The sequence below is a fragment of the Carcharhinus amblyrhynchos genome, chromosome 26 (assembly GCF_965287045.1).
Source record: "Carcharhinus amblyrhynchos chromosome 26, sCarAmb.v2.hapA, whole genome shotgun sequence".
NCBI lineage: Eukaryota > Metazoa > Chordata > Chondrichthyes > Carcharhiniformes > Carcharhinidae > Carcharhinus > Carcharhinus amblyrhynchos.
In genome coordinates, this window is record NC_137349.1 from 6,442,268 (window position 1) to 6,459,329 (window position 17,062).

A 17,062-nucleotide genomic window follows, 5' to 3' on the forward strand; every position below is an offset into this window, starting at 1 on the left:
TAATGGTTAATATCTCCGCTTGTCATGTGGGATGCTGGGGTTCATCGCACATGACAAGGGAGCATTGCTCCCACATTGCACAGGGAGCATCCCACATTGCACAGGGAGCTGCAACATTTCTATGGTGGCGCAGTGGTTAGCACTGCTGCCTCACAGCGCCAGGGACCCGGGTTCGATTCTCTGCTTGGGTCACTGTCTGTGCAGAGTTCTGCCATGTCTGTGTGGGTTTCCAACCACAGTCTGAAAGACATACTGGTTAGGTGCATCGGCCATGCTAAATTCTCCCTCTGTACCCGAACAGGCGCCAGTGTGTGGCAACTCGAGGATTTTCACAGTGACTTCATTGCGGTGTAAACGTAAGCCAACTTGTGACACTAAAATAAACTTCAAACTTTAAACAACATAAAACTGATCACATGCAAGTTCAAATATATTTTATTACCATCATCTAAGTATTTACATTTTGTTACAGTCTGTGGTCATGAACAAAAGGTCTTCTGATAATGATGGAGGGAGCTCTTCAGGCTGTTCTGCTGGCCAAGTCCTTGATGTGTTGCCAGCCTCTGTGAGAGTATTCATTACATTTTGTAGGGACAATTGACAAGAAATGTGCAGTTGCTTCGACTCCTGAAAAACAATGGAAACCAAATCTAGTTCATGAGCTTTTGGGAATCCTCACTCCACCCACTCCTACTCAATAGCTACCAACAAGCACAGACCACCCGAGCAGGAACAACATTACACACGCACATTCCTCTATATGGGATAGGTCAGCCTAGACTTCCATTGCCAGTACTATTCCAATAATTAGCCCAACTGGCCAATCTTCATGTACAGTCAAGGGCAAGAGTGCAGGAGCTCTAATGAATATAGTCCTTCTTCTTTTACACGTTAATAGATCTAGCATCTTCCTGCTTTTATTTATTTGTCCAGCCTTTTTTTAAAATGTTATCTGAGCATGTAACTATAATCTCACAGTGGCTAATTGGCTTATTAGAGTAATGTGACAGAATTAAGAGTGTGAGAGAGTTCTTTTTCAAAGCATATGACCTGTTCTCCGGTCACTCCTTGGGTGGGTTTTCTGACCATATTCGCCCCAAAACCGAAAAATCCTGTCCAAGGTCAACTGACCTTTTGCATGGTCCGGTCCGCTCCCCACCACCACCACCAAACCCCCCTCCCCCCTGATATGATTCCCATGGTGGGCTGGACAGGGAAATTACTCCTTTAATTCACTTTCTGACTCCCCAGAGCCTGTCCACTATCTACAAGGCATAAATCAGGAGTGTGATGGTATACTCTCCTCTTGCCTGGATGGGTGCAACTCCAACAACACTCAAGACTTGACACCACCCAAGACAAATCAGCCCAGTTGATTGGCACCCCATCCACATTCAGTCCCTCCAACACCAATGCACAATGCCAGCAGAATTCTTCACCAGTTTCCTCACTTGGACTCTGCTCTGAATAACTCCTCATCCTCAGTGATTTTGCCTTCCATCTCACTCACCGTGTTTGCTCCGGAATTCACCGCTCTCCTATTCTTCCTGAATATCACCATGCAAACTCCCAATCACATTCACAGTCACCCTGCCATCCCCAGTGGCCTCTCTACCCCAGTCATGTCAAACACAGGCAAGGCCAACTCTGATCTCTTCCTTGTATCACTCTGCACCCACATCACTCTTACAAACATCCTTTCTTCTGTATCAGCTCCAGGGAAAAAAAGAATGATCTCCCTCCAATTCACTAACAGGTACACTTCAAATTCCTAACCATCTGGCCTCTGACCCTCTGTTCCCCACAACATTCCTGCATGAAACAATTTCCTCAATTGTATCCTAACCTCTACACTTAATGCCCTAGCCCCCAAGTTAACTAATTACTCACTCTCATCCTGGTGTTTCCTCCAGTACAGACCTCATCTCCATTCCCCTGAGTCCAAGGTCCACAGACTTGAAAGAAGATGGCTAACAACTGGCTTAGCCAATCAATACTGGATCTGGTTGAAACGTTTACATCACTAACATGTTGTTCTCATGACTGCTAAAACTGTTCACTGCTCCAGCTGCTGGTTTCTTTTCTCTCTTTCAAAATGTCATTTTAAACCCCTCCCTCACCCACCTCCTCCCATTTCACCTCCAACAACTGTGAGGAGCTTATGGACTTCTTTGTCACCAGGATTATGACACTTTATCCCTCCCTTCCACTAGCTCACCAAGCCAAACATCCATCAACTAACCCTCCACACCCAGGTCCTAGCCCTGGGCTTGAATCTTTCTCTAGCTGCTCCCATTATTCACCCACTCTGAGTTCATCATGTCCCCCTTCCCTTGATATTCAATGGTGGTATCAACACCCACCATCAACATCCTGGGGGTTACCACTGACCAGAAAGTAACCTGAACCAGCCATATAAATACTGTGGCTACCAGGCCATTTCAGAGACTTGGAACCCTACAGTGAGTAATTCGCCTCCTGACCCCACAAAGCCTGGCCACCATTACAAAGGAGCGTGACAAAATACTCTTTCCTTGCCTGGATCCAACAACATTCGAGAAGCTCAACACCATCCAGGACAAAGCAACTTCTGGTTAGGTCTTTGCGCACCTGTCCTGGTGTCTCTTTATGTACCTCAGTGTCAAAACATAACTGGTGTTCTCCCTGTGGCTAAAGGGATCGGGAGTATGGAGAGAAAGCAGGAGTGTGATACGGAAAGTGCGCGACCAGCCATGATCATACTGAATGGTGCTGCAGGCTTAAAGGGCCAAATGGCCTATTCATGCCTCTAATTTCCATGTGCATCTCCTTGGGATGTTTTGTGTTGAAGTACTATATAAATGCAAGTCATCCTTAAAGTAAAGAGCACAGATGTATTAAGGGGAAGCTAAGTAAACACACGAGGGAAAAGGGAATAAAGGGAAATGAAGTGGAGGTGGAGAGGGCTCATATGGCTTTGATTCTTAGTGACCCAAGGCCAGAATTGAACCCAGGTCCCTGGCACTGAGAGGCAGCAGTGCTAATCACCGTGCCGCCCCGGGTTCGGGTTAGGGTTTTACAATCAAGCAAAAAGTCTTAAAAATAAATCTGTGCAAAAAAGGGGTGGTGTCACAGCGTGGTTTTTGGAACAATGACTAGGCCATCAATTTATCAGAATCTTCATACTGCCCCAGCTTTAACTCCAGGGTTAAAGCTGGATGCTGCTCCGTATCAGAGTGTGTTTACAGGCAATGCAATGGGATGCGATGTCACAGATTCTGAACCTCCGTCTACAATGCACAACATTTAAGATTCCTGTGTTTAGCCGAGTCATCAGAAAGTATCAAGAATCATAGGATCCCTGCAGTACAGAAGGAGGCTATTCAGCCCATTGAGTCTGTACCAACCACATTCCCACCCTGGACCTATTCACGTAACCCCACACCTTTACCTTGCTAATCCCCCTGACACTAGGGCTCATTTAGCATGGCCAATCAACCTAACTCACACTTTTTGGAGTGTGGGAGGAAACCGGAGCACCCGGAGGAAACCCACACAGACATAGGGAGAACGTGCAAACTCCACACAGACAGTGACCGAGGCCGCAATGGAACCGGGTTCCTTGCGCTGTATGGCAGCAGTGCTAACCACTGTGCCACCGTGCTGTCCAAAAGACTACCAATTACAGCGTTGACAATCAGGAAGATAAAGAACTGGGATTCTTGTCATTGCTAAATATCCAACAGCTCCTGTTGAGTAACAGCAGGATCCAAGGTCAGTGCAGGCCCCACTGCCTCTCCGTAATCTAACTGCCTTTTATTGCTCACAGTCTAGGTGGAGTCACACCAGAAAAATCCATCCAAAAGTCTGAGATCACGTACCAACCATCCCAAGCACATCATCTTCCCTGCTGCCATCTGACTTTTGAATGGACCTATCACATATTAAGCTCATCTTTCTCCCCACCCTACTGATAACTGTGACACCATATTCAGTGCCCTCTCCTTTCCTCCAATCCTATGTACTCTATAAATGGTATGTTTTGTCTGTACCGTGCAAGAAACAATACTTTTCACTGTACCCCAATACATGTGACAATAATAAATCAAATCAATGAGATGCTAAAGAAAGTCTGGAACTTGTGAATCTGCACAAACTCTGACTAAAGTTGATTAATAGACATGTTTACCTGTGTTCCACAGTTCAGATACAGGCACATTTAGCTTGGGAATATCTGGTAGCTGCGAAGGAAAGGTAAACCATTAGCTTTTATTCACTGTCAATCTACAGCTGTTCCTTCAGAAAATCCTCTCCTGGGACAAGAGCATCACTGACAGGACCAGCACTGACTGCCCGTCCCACATTGCTCTCGAGGCACTGATATAAACGGCTGACCTGCTTGGTCAGATGGCATGCTGAGTGGCATTGGAGTCACATCTCAAACTGACCCAGAATGATGGGTTCTCATCCTTCTCGCAGAACCAAGACCTTAACAATGGTTTTATAGAATCCTTTTGGCCCATCGAGTCTGCACTGACCACAATCCCACCCAGCCATAACCCCATGAATTTATCCTTGTTGGTCCCCCTGACACTAATTTAGCATGGCCAATCCACTTAAACTGTACATCTCTGGACTGTGGGAGGAAACCGGACACCTGGAGGAAACCCACACAGACACGGGGAGAATGTACAGACTCCACACAAACAGTGACTCAAGCTGGGAATTGAACCCAGGTCTCTGGCGTTGTGAGGCAGCAGTGTTAACCGCTGTGCTACCGTGCAGCCCTTTGGACTGTGGGAGGAAGGCAGAGTATCCGGAGGAAACCTACGCAGACACAGGAAGAAGATGCAAATTCCATTCACCCAGGTCCCTGGCACTGAGGCAGCAGTGCTAACCACCGTGCTGCAAGGAAATTTGTTCTCTAGTTAATACTAATAGTCAACAAATATTGAGCACAGGTTGATTATATGAATGTACACGCACACACACACACACGCATATGCACACACAATGCTCCACCAAATGCCTCATCCCTCAATCCCTCCACCCAGGGTAGAAAAGATTGAAACACACCCAAAATCCCCAAATTCAACTCCTTGTTCATACAGAGTAATCTGATCTCAGCCAGGGCAGCTGACTGGACACAAAAGTTGGGTATAGCGCCATGGCCTCTCCATCTAACTACAACCCTCCGCCCTGATCCCAGAAACTCCGACCCCTGGCAAAACAAAATATGAGGAAGAGAAGCAGAGGGAGAAAAGGCCAGGTTAGAATCTCCCTCCAGCCCCAAACACAAATGCAGAGGCACTCACTGAAAAGGTGTGCACGTGTACAGCAGTCAGACAAAGACAGTTTTGGCTTCCCATTGGCTAAAATAGCACAGAATCCCTACTGTGCAGAGGGAGGCCATTCGGCCCATCAAATCTGCACCGACTCTTCGTAGAATCATAGATCAGAATCCCTACAGTGCAGAAGGTGGCCATTCAGCCCATCGAGCCTGCACCAACAGTAATCCCACCCAGGCCCTATCCCCATAACCCCATATATTTACCCTGCTAAACTCCCTGACACTAATTTAGCATGGATAATCTATGAATGACTTATTCCCAGGCTTACCACATAACACCATGTATTTACCCTGCTAATCCCCCTAACCTATATATCATGGGATAATGAGGACAATTTTAGCCTGGCCAATCCACCTAACCTGAATATCTTTGTAGTATGGGAGGGAACCAGAGCACCCGGAGGAAACCCACGCAGACACAGGGAGAATGTGCAAATTTCACACAGTCACTCGAGGCCAGAATTGAACCGGGTCCCTGGAACTCTGAAGCAGCAGTGCTAACCACTGTGTCACTTTGCAAGTTCACCTACCAAATTCAATCTGAGTTTACAGCAGAAGAAAAACTTCTTTGGCAATGGAACAGACAGCTGCTATCATCATCTGAAGGCAATCCCAGACAGAAAAGATGAATAAAGAACAAAGTAATTTCTTTGCTCGATGTTCTGTACCTTCACTCCAAAATAATTCGCCCACTGATCCACAGCAACCGGTACTTGAGTTGACACCTTCTCCAATATCTCAGAACTGTGTTCCCCATTTCCTAATAAGTCTTGGTCATAAACGGTGTACAAAGCACCTCCAATTATCCCAGCCTTTGTAAGGAACCTTGAAAACAAAACCATTAGGAAACAAAATAAAACATCTCAGTCCCATTTCATCAAGAAACAGTTGTATCATCATCAGACATAGCTGTACAAGGCCAGCAACCATGGACATTTATTTATCTCCTGCCAAATACAAGAGTAAGACTTGCATTTGGGTGTTGTCAGAAGCTTATTTAGTGGACTGACTCAATAAGCAATTTGAATCAAATAATGCAGTATCGTTTCTATTGGCCTTCCTCTAATTCAGAGCACAGAGTTCAATTCTTCTTCAACAAACAACAAAACTTCCCAACCAGAGAACAGAAACCATGGAGGCAACATCCCTGCTCCAAGCAGCACGTCCAAAAAGCCACTAAGCGTTGCAGATGTGATCTTGCTGTGTACAAAATGGCAGCCACACAAGTTGCAGCACATTGTAATTAATTTTATATAATGTCTTCTAGATGTTTCTGATGGATTGAATGATAAAAAAAAGCTTACATTGACATCACATTTTAAGAAACTTTATCAGGGATTTCCAGGGTAAAGTTGAGAATATGGTAGCATTGATACTGATGCAACATATCTGAAGTAACAACTTATATGCCAGCTTACATAGTTTTCTTTTCATTTATGGGACATGGACATAGCTGGCTGGCCAGCATTTATTGCCCGTCCCTAGTTGCTCAACAGCAGTTGAGTGTCAACCACATTGCTATGGCCCTGGAGTCACACGTAGGCCAGACCAGTTAAGGATGGAAGATTTCCTTCCTTAAAGGGGCATTAGTGAACCAGATGAGTTCTTCTGACAATCAACAATGATTTCATGGTCATCACTGGAATCTCAGTTCCAGATTTTTTTTTCATTTAATTCAAATTCCATCATCTGCCATGGTGGGATTTGAACCCGGGTCTCCAGAAGATTCATTGAGTTTTGGAATTAATAGTCTAACGATAGTGCCACTATGCCATCACTTCCCCAGGACCAATTCATTTCAGAATTACTTTCAGCTCCTCAGGAGACAGAATCTTTCAAACTCAAGAAAAGTCACAGTGACCAAATCACATGGATGTTCAAACTGGAGACATATTGAGGGAGACTTGGCAGGTGAAGGCAGAAGAGCGACGATGCTGATTGGCTGTTTCAGATAAGACTTGCATAGGCGCAGTCACTGCTACCAAAAGATGGACCTCCGGAAAACACCTTTCGTCTTCATGTGAAGGCAAGCAGCTGAGGGCAGCAAAGCGGCGACACTGATTGGCTTTTTCAAGTAAGATTTGCATTGGCACAGTCACTGCTAGCAGCAGATGGACTTCTGAAAGAAAGCCCCCATCTTTGTGTGAAGGCATGTGTCCACGTCAGGGCACAGAATGGCAAAACTAATTGGCTGTTTCAGGTAAGATTTGTATAGGTGCAGTCAACACTACCAGAAGGTACCTTGTGGAGGAGCTATTGTAAAGGGATATTTAAACCGCAAACACTACTTCACTGTTTCCCTCCCTAACTTTTCCTCTAACCAAAAAAAAGGTTACTGGGAGGACCACAAGCAGGGGAAAGGTGAGCTGAGATTCTTTTTCCCTTTTACCTACATAAGGGCAGTGTGACAGCTAGGCAGTGGTATGCTTGTCCTGCCAGATGTGGGAAATTAGAGAGCAATCTAGTCTCCCTGACAACTTTGTCTAGAGGAGGTGTGTCCAGCTGCAGCTCCTCACAGACTGCACTGTTCAGTTAAAGCAGCAGATGGACACACTGTAGAGCGTACAGGAGACAGAGTGTGTGATAGGCACTAGTTACAGGGAGGTCATTACACCACAGGTTCAGTCAAGTAGATGGGTAACTGCCAGGAGAGGCAGGCAGGTGGTGCAGGAGTCTCCTGTGGCTATTCCTCATTCAAACAGGTATACCACTCTGGATACTGTTGAGGCAGATAGCCTGTTCAGGGAAGATACCAGCACCAGCCAGGCCTGTGGCACCACATCTGGTTCTGCTGTAGAGCAGGGTCGGGCAAAGAGCAAGCGAGCAGTATAACAGGGGACTCGCTAGTTTAAGGCAGAGACAGGCATTTCCATGTCCATGATCGAGACTCCAGGATGGTGTGTTGTCTCCCTGGTGCCAGGGTCAAGGATGTCTCTGAGCGGTTGCAGGACAATCTTAAGGGGGAGGGTGATCAGCCAGAAGTCGTTGTACATATTGGTGCCAACAACATAGGTAAGAAAAGGGATGAGGTCCTGAAGCATGAATACAGAGAGTTAGGCAGAAGGCTAAAGTGCAAGACCTTGAAGGTAGTCATTTCTGGACTACTACCGGTGTCAGTGCGAGTGAGAGTAGGAATAGAAAGATTAGAACATAGAACATAACAGCGCAGTACAGGCCCTTCAGTCCTCGATGTTGCGCTGACCAGTGGAACCAATCTAACGACCCTCTAACCTAAACTATTCCAATGTTGTCCATATGCCTATCCATTGATCATTTGAACACCCTTAAAGTTGGCGAGTCCACAACTGCTGCAGGCAGGGCATTTCATGCCCTTACTACCCTCTGAGTAAAGAAACTACCTCTGACATCTGTCCTATAATTACCACCCCTCAATTTAAAGCTACGTCCCCTCATGTTAGCCATCACCATCCAAGGAAAAAGGCTCTCACTGTCCACCCTATCTAACCCCCTGATCATCTTGTATGCCTCAATTAGGTCACCTCTTAACCTTCTTCTCTCTAACGAGAATAACCTCAAGTCCCTCAGCCTTTCCTCATAAGACCTTCCCACCATACCAGGCAACATCCTGGTAAACCTCCTCTGCACCCTTTCCAATGCCTCCACATCTTTCTTGTAATGCGGCGACCAGAACTGTACACAATACTCCAAGTGCAGCAGTTCCAATTTATGGAGGGAGAGAGAAAAAAAATTACTACCCAGGCCTCCCTGCGACTTCTTCCAGTTTCCAGTTTAAAATTCAAAAAAAACTAAAGAAGTTAGTTAAAAAATCACTGTAGCTTACCCTCAAGCACTCCTCTCACCAATCGCTCCCTCTCTGCTGTGCTCCAAAGGAACAATGATTAGACAGATGAATGCGTGGCTTGAGAGCTGGTGCAGGGGGTGGGGATTTAGACTGTGGATCATTGAGATCTCTTCTGGGGAAGGGATGACCTGTTCAAGGTAGACGGGTTACACCTAAATTGGAGTGGGGACTAATATCCTGGCCAGGAGATTTGCTAGAGCCACTCAGGAGGGTTTAAACTAGTTTGGTGGGGGAGGGGGTGGTGGGACTCAAAGCAGTAAGGAGACAGAAGAGAAGGTTGAGGACAGCACAGAGGCTAAAGAGAGCATATTAAATAGTAAAGGCAGTGTCAGTAATCTTAGTTCTGGACAGGTCAGGCAAAAGCAAGACAGAGAGCAAGGGAAGTCCAGATTAAACTGCATTTATTTCAATGCAAGAGGCCTGACGGGCAAGGCAGATGAATTCAGGGCATGGATGGGTACATGGGACTGGGATATTATAGTAATTACTGAAACATGGCTAAGGGAAGGACAGGACTGGTAGCTCAATGTTCCAGGGTACAGATGCTATAGGAAAGATAGAACAGGAGGTAAGAGAAGAGGGGGAGTTACACTTTTGATTAGGGAAAGCATCACAGCCGTACTGAGACGCGATATATCCGAGGGTTCGCCCACTGAGTCTATATGGGTTGAACTAAGAAATAAGAAGGGAAAAATCACTTTGATGGGTTGTACTATAGACCCTCAAATAGTCAACGGGAAATTGAGTAGCAAATATGTCAGGAGATTACAGATAGGTCCAAGAAAAATAAGGTGGTAATAGTAGGGGATTTTAACTTTCCCAACATTGACTGGGACAACCATAGTGTTAGGGGCTTGGATGGAGAGATATTTATTGAGTGTATTTAGGAGGAATTTCTCATTCAGTATGTGGATGGCCTGACTAGAGAGGGAGCAAAATTTGATCTTGTCTTGGGAAATAAGGAAGAGCAGGTGACAGAGGTGTTAGTGAGGGATCACTTTGGGACCAGTGACCATTATTCCATTAGTTTTAAAATAGCTGTGGAGAATGATAGGTCTGGCCCAAAAGTTAAAATTCTAAATTCAGGCAAGGCCAATTTTGATGGTATCAGGCAGAAACTTTCAACAGTTAATTGGGTGAGTCTGTGGGAAGGCAAAGAGATATCTGGTAAGTGGGAGGTTCTCAAAAGTGTGTTAACCAAGGTTCAGGGTAAGCCCATCCCTCTTAGAGTGAAGGAGAAGGCTGGTGGAAGTAGGGAAGCCTGGATGACTCAGGATATTGAGATCCTGGTCAAGAAGGAGGAGGAGGCACATGATGTGCATAGGCAGCTGGGATCAAGTGGATCCCTTGAAGGGTAAAGAGGGTGTAGGAGTAGAGCTAAGAAAGAAATCAGGAGGACAAAAAGGGGACACGAGATTGTTTTGTCAGATAAGGCAAAGGAGAATCCAAAGAGCTTCTATAAATATATAAAGGGCAAAAGAGTAACAAGGGAGAGAGTAGGACCTCTTAAGGATCAACAAGGTCATTTACGTGCGGATCCACAAGAGATGGGCAAGATCCCAAATGAATATTTCTCATCAGTGTTCACTGTTGAGAAAAGTGAGCATGTTATTGAACTTGGGGAAATAAATAGTGATGTCTTGAGGAGTGTACAAAAAACAGAGGCGGTGCTGGAAGTCTTAAAATTGCATCAAGGTAGATAAATCCCCGGGACCTGATGGAAGTGTATCCCAGGACGGCTAGGGAGGAAATTGCAGTCCCTTAGCAGAGATATTTGAATTCATCGCTAGTTACAGGTGAGGTGCCTGAAGATTGGAGGGTGACAAATGTTGTTCCTTTGTTTAAGAAGGGCTGCAGGGAGCAGCCTCAGAACTACAGGCCAGTGAGCCTCACATCTGAAGTGGATAAGTTGTTAGAAGGTATTTTGAGAGACAGGATCTACAGGCATTTAGGGACGCAAGCAATAATTAGGGACAGTCAGCATGGCTTTGAGAGTGGAAAATCACGTCTCACCAATTTGATTGAGTTTTTTGAAGGGGTAACCAAGAAGGTAGATCAGGCAGTGCAGTTGATGTTGTCTACATGGACTTAGTAAAGCCTTTGACAAGGTACCACATTGGTAGATTGTTGCATAAGGTTAAATCTCACGGGATCCAGGGTGAGGTAGCCAAATGGATACAAAATTGGCTTGATGACAGAAGAGGGTTGTTTTTCAAACTGGAGGCCTGTGCTCAGTGGTGCGCTTCAGGGATTGGTGCTGGGTCCACTGTTATTTGTCATTTACATTAATGATTTGGATGAGAATTTAATAGGCATAGTTGGTAAGTTCGCAGATGACACCAAGATTGGTGGCATAGTGGACAGTGAAGCAGGTTATCTAGAATTGCAACGGGATCTTGATCGATTGGACCAGTGGGCTGACGAATGGAGTTTAATTTAGATAAATGCGAGGTGATGCATTTTGGTTGCATCCCAAGGACAGGGTTTACTCAGTTAATGGCAGGGCATTGGGGAGAGTTATAGAACAAAGAGATCTAGGGATACAAGTTCATAGCTGCTTAAAAGTGGAGTCACAGGTGGACAGAGTGATGAAGAAAGCATTTGGCATGCTTGATTTCATTAATCAGAACATTGAATACAGGAGTTAGGATACTTTGTTGAAGCTGTAAAAGATATTGTTAAGACCATACTTGGAATACTGTGTACAGTTCTGGTCACCCCATTATAAAAAAGATATTTTTAAACCAGAAAGAGTTCAGAAAAGATTTACTGGGATGCTACTGGGATTTAATGGATTGAGTTATAAGGAGAGGTTGGATAGACTGGGATTTTTTTCCTCTGGAGCGTAGGAGGCTTAATGGTGATCTTACAGAGGTTTATAAAATAATGAGGAGCATAAGTCAGCTAGTCAATATATTTTCCCATAGGTAGGAGAGTCTAAAACTAGAGGGCACAAGTTTGGGTGAGAGGGGAGAGAAACAAAAGGGTCCACAGGGGCAATTTTTTCAGAAGGTGGTGAGTGTCTGGAACAAGCTGCCTGAGGTAATAGTAGAGGTGGGTACAATTTTGTCTTCTAAAAAGCACTTAGACAGTTACACTGACAAGAAGGGTATAGAGGGATATGGGCCAAACACGGGCAACTGGGACTAGCTCAGGGGTTTAAAAAAAAAGTGCAGCATGGACAAATTGGATCGAAGGGCTTGCTTCTACGCTGTAAACCTGTATGACTCTATGAATGTTGAAAGGTGGTCAACACGGCACTCCTTTACACTTTGATTTATGTCAACTGCCACTTCACCAATCTTGCAGAAACTAATTTAAAAGGTTGGGAAGCCCCAGAAGTGAACTATATGAGGTTTATCTTAAAGAACTTGTCAGGGAGCACAAAGCATTAAGCCCTGGTGTAGATGAATAGAATGTGCTTATCAGCGACAGATAACTAGCCTGAGGTTATCTGGTAGATGCAGGGAGGATGTTCCCGATGGTGGAGGATTCTAGAACCAGGAGTCACAGTCTGAGGATTCAGGATAGACCATTTAGGATGGAGATGAAGGGACATTTCTTCATCCAAAGAGTGGTGAGCCAGTGGAATTCATTACCACTGGAAGTAGTTGATGCCAAAACATCGAATGTATTCGAGAGGCGGCTGGATGTAGCACTTGGGACGAACGGGATCAAAGGTCATGGGGAAAAAGCAGGATTAGGCTACTGAGTTGGATGATCAGCCATGATCATAATGAATCATGGAGCAGGCTCAAAGGGCCAAATGGCCTCTTCCTGCTCCTATCTTCTATGTTTCTACTAGCTGTAAGCTTGTCACACATTAATAAGCAGCATAATGCTGTGATCTGTGTCAACATCAATTTAATTACTTTTGAAGTGCAATAGGCAGGTGCAGCAGCCAAGGTGAATACAAAATCCTACAGTGAGAAGATAAATTTGTGAAATGTGATGGGTTTTTATGCTTTTAGAAAAGAAGTCAAGCAAAAGGGTAGGTCTGGGATAGATTAGAGGTGGAAGAGATTAAATAAGAATGATTTCATGGAATGAAAGACAAAGGAAGGGGTAATGGTTACATTAAAGACACAAAGCGTTGGTCTAGTGTGAACTTTACTGTCAGAATAAGGGTACACACTGCCCTGATTCCTTCACTGTTTCTGGGTCAAAACCTTAGAATTCCCCTCCCACAGCACAGTTTAACCTGTGATCAGTGCTCCTTCCACTCACATTGTCGGCCACTTTAGGACTTGAACAACAGGTTAGGTGTAAAGATTCGCATTCTAATCAGTAATCTCTAAACTGTCTGTGCTTTATATGCTCTGTCTGAGGCCAGAACTCTCCATTCACCTGACGAAGAGGGAAACCTCCAAAGCTTGTGCGTTTACTATCAAATAAATCGGTTGGACTAAAACCTGGTGTTGTCAGACTTTTTACATAGCCAGTGATGCCCATATCTCGTGAACGAATAAAAGAAAGGCAACTCTGAAAGCAAAAATACGAAAGTAAGATAGAGACTAGCACTTGGCAAAAAAAAACTAAAATAGTCTGTAACTGTTGAACTCAATGTTGAGTTCAGAAGGCCTCAAAGTGCCTAAGCGGAAGATATGGGTGTGTTCTTCTGATATGTGCTGAGCTTCACTGCAGCAGGTCAAGGACAGAAATGGAAGCATGAGAACAGGATGGCAATAAATTAACTACTTAACGTCAGTTTTATCTGGTGCTGCTTGGCCAAGCCACTGGAGGAATTCCCTGCACTTATTTGATTTCAGTCAGTGCTGTCTTTCACATCCACGTGATCACGCAGAGCTCCTCCGTCTAACATTGCTGTTCTACAGGGGCATCACTGACACTGTAGAACACCTCTGGCGCTGCACACTTCAGTGGTCACGGGCATTCAGCCTCTGACCTTCGGGTAAGCATTCTCCAAGGCGGCCTTCACAACACACGACAGCGCAGAGTCGCTGAGCAGAGACTGATAGCCAAGTTCCGCACACATGAGGACGGTCTCAACAGGGATCTTGGGTTCATGTCGCACTATCTGTAACCCCCGTGACTTGCCTGGGTTTGCAAAACCTCACTTACTGTACTGTCTGGAGACAATACACATCTCTTTAAACTGTGATCAGTGCTCCTACCACTCACATTGTCAGCCACTTCAGGTCTTGAACAGCAGGTTAGGTGTAAGGATTCGCATTTTAATCAGTAATCTCTAAACTGTCTGTGCTTTATATGCTCTGTCTGAGGCCAGAACTCTCCATTCACCTGACGAAGAGGGTAACCCCTCGAAAGCTTGTGAGAATATTATCAAATAAATAGGTTGGACTAAAACCTGGTGTTGTCAGACTTTTTGCTGCACAGAATGGACAGCTCAGACCAAACGCTCAAGTTACAGAATGGGATTTGAAGCCCCTGTCCTCTCAGTTCACACTGCCAGCTGAATCAAGATTTGAGTTTCACCAGAGGCTGTTTTAGCCCTTCAGCCGATTCAAGTCTCCATCTAAAACATGAACCTGTCTTTCTCAGATGCTGAATGGGTGAGGAGGAGGAAACACAGATACACAGGATCAGAGTTAGAGTTCTGGATAGCAGTAAAACTACAAAATTACACAAGGTTGTGAATGAAGTCCAATCCATCAGGCAAACCAGCCTCCCATCCATTGACTCTGTCTACACTTCCCACTGCTTTGGCAAAGCAGCCAGCATAATTAAGGACCCCATGCACCCCGGACAGTCTCTCTTCCATCTTCTTCCGTCGAGAAAAAGATACAAAAGGCTGAGATCATGTACCAACCAGCTCAAGAACAGCTTCTTCCCTGCCTCGCATTAAGTTGTTCTTTCTCTACACCCTCGCTATGGCAGTAACACTACATTCTGCACTCTCTCCTTTCCTTCTCTATGGTATGCTTTGTCTATACAGCACACAAGAAACAATACTTTTCAGTGTATACTAATATATGTGACAATAATAAATCAAATCAGAAGCTCTAGAAAAGACACAATGCTGAGGCTGAATTAAGATTACAGATGAGAAATTTATATCTTGACGATGGAGGGGATAATGAAAGTCAGTGAAGACGTGTATAATAGACACAAAGAGCACAATGCATATTAATCTAAATACTTTTACATAGACAATGTCACATATGATATATATATGAGATATTGGGTACATAGAGAGCAAGAACGTGCATACCATATAGCACCTTTCACAAACACAGATCATCCCAAAGCACTTCATAGCCAATGAAGTGGTTATTTGCTGCAATAATCGGAAACTTGGCAGCTAATTTACACACAGCAAGCCCCTAAAAACAGCAATGTGGTGAAGGCGTGTTTTTGAGATGCTCGTTGCACTGGGGTGAACTACCCTGATGGTCTTGGTAACAGCTCTGTTTACATCCACCCAAGCAGACAGCTAGAGCCTCAGTTCAATGTCCCAGCCAAAAAGACGGTACAGCTGACAAGGCAGCACTCCTTCAGTATTCCACCGGGAGTGTGTCAGTCAGCCGGGGTCAGTTGCCCTGTCATCTGTCACTCCACTCTTTGTTTAGGTGGATGTGTCGAACCAGAAGGGCAATGATGTGTGCTTGGGACTTACCAGCGGGCGTTCATGCACACGAGTAAGAGTAGGCCATTCAGCCCCTTGTGGCTGCTCCAACATTTATTAAGATCACAGCTGATCTAACAATGACCTCAAATCTGCATCACCTTCTCCCTTCCTGTTTACTAAGAATCTACCGACCTCTGCCTTAAAATTATTCAAAGACTGCTGCAATACCTTCTCAGCAAGACAGTTTTGGGAGGGGGGGGGGACAAGGGTGGGCAGACAGAGGGTGGGTGGGAAGGATGGGGGAGGGGGTAGGGGGAGGGGGTCGAGGGTGGGGTGGGGAGGGGGTCGAGGGTGGGATGTGCAGAGGGTGGGAGGGGGAGGGGGAGAGAGGAGGATGGCCTCTTATAGCTGAGGCCCGGCTGACCCGCCGAGGGATAGATCCCCACCCGGGTTTTTTTTCTCTGTCCCGGTCCTGGGCTGGGCAGGGTGGGGGTGGGGGTGGGGGTGGGGGCGGGGGTGGTGTGTGTGTGTGTGTGTGTCTCTCTCCCCCTCCCCATTACCTGACGGTTCTGAAGAAACCCGCCGCCATTGAGCGAAGCTGCAGCTGCCGCTAACCTTTCACCCCCTTCCCGCCGCGTCACTCTCCAGCGACGCCAACACCCCCAGTGGCCCTTTCTCCAAAACCAAAAGCTTTTCAGTCGGATTCACCCCCGCTCCACCGGCGGGGGCCGCGCTCGGTAACGGCCGCAGTATCAGGCAGCTTCGCCTTACACCGCGGCCCAGGTTGAACTGTCCGCCCTTCAATCCGCCATGGGCGCCGCCATCTTTAACACTGGCGGTTCATTTGTGTCGCCATCTTTCATCCTGGCAATCTCTCTGCTAATCTCTCTGTTCCCTCTGCCCAACAGCAAGTCAAGTGGCTGTGCCAGGCGCTATGTAAATGTTTTTGAAGTTTATTTATTAGTGTGACAAGTCCTCTTTTAAGGTCAAACCAAATAGACAAACTCAAATTAAATTAGGACAAAGTAAAAAGGGGCAGCTCCCCAAAAGGAAGGGGAACAGCCCAAACAAAAACAAAAGTACAAAGGAAACTTAAGACACATCAAATCAAAATGTGATTGTCGGGGTCTATAATGCACCCCAACCCCTGGGGTGCCCAGTGGGCACAGAAGGCATCAACTGCGTGTGGACACCGCATGCTCCCTCTCCAGGGACACCTGGCCGCGAATGTAGCCGCAGTGGAGGGGCCTTCTTTTTTAGGTCAAACCAAGTAGACAAACTCAAATTACATTCGGACAAAGAAAAAGGGGCAGCTCTCCAAAAGGAAGGGAGAACGACCCGAACAGAAACAAAAGTATAA

General features: G+C 45.7%; 1 protein-coding gene across 1 annotated transcript; it reads right to left on the reverse strand.

The window, feature by feature from the left end:
* Positions 1 to 419: 419 nt before the first annotated feature.
* micos13 (mitochondrial contact site and cristae organizing system subunit 13) lies at positions 420 to 16,363 on the reverse strand. The gene is made up of 4 exons (XM_080212753.1): positions 16,263 to 16,363; positions 5,998 to 6,154; positions 4,169 to 4,220; positions 420 to 627 (listed from the first exon to the last, which is right to left on the reverse strand). The coding sequence occupies exons 1-4, from the start codon at positions 16,289 to 16,291 to the stop codon at positions 521 to 523; spliced, it is 345 nt and encodes a 114-aa protein (XP_080068879.1). The 5' UTR covers positions 16,292 to 16,363; the 3' UTR covers positions 420 to 520.
* Positions 16,364 to 17,062: the final 699 nt, after the last annotated feature.

What these genes read in the sequence shown, in the direction of transcription:
- micos13 (XM_080212753.1), bottom strand. Translation starts at nt 16,291, where the DNA reads ATGGCGGCGGGTTTCTTCAGAACCGTCAG. An exon ending in CGAATTATTTTGGAGTGAAG is followed by an intron (nt 4,221 to 5,997) that starts GTACAGAACATC and finishes TTTCCTTCGCAG; the next exon opens with CTACCAGATATTCCCAAGCT. An exon ending in ATCTGAACTGTGGAACACAG is followed by an intron (nt 628 to 4,168) that starts GTAAACATGTCT and finishes ATTGTTTTTCAG; the next exon opens with GAGTCGAAGCAACTGCACAT.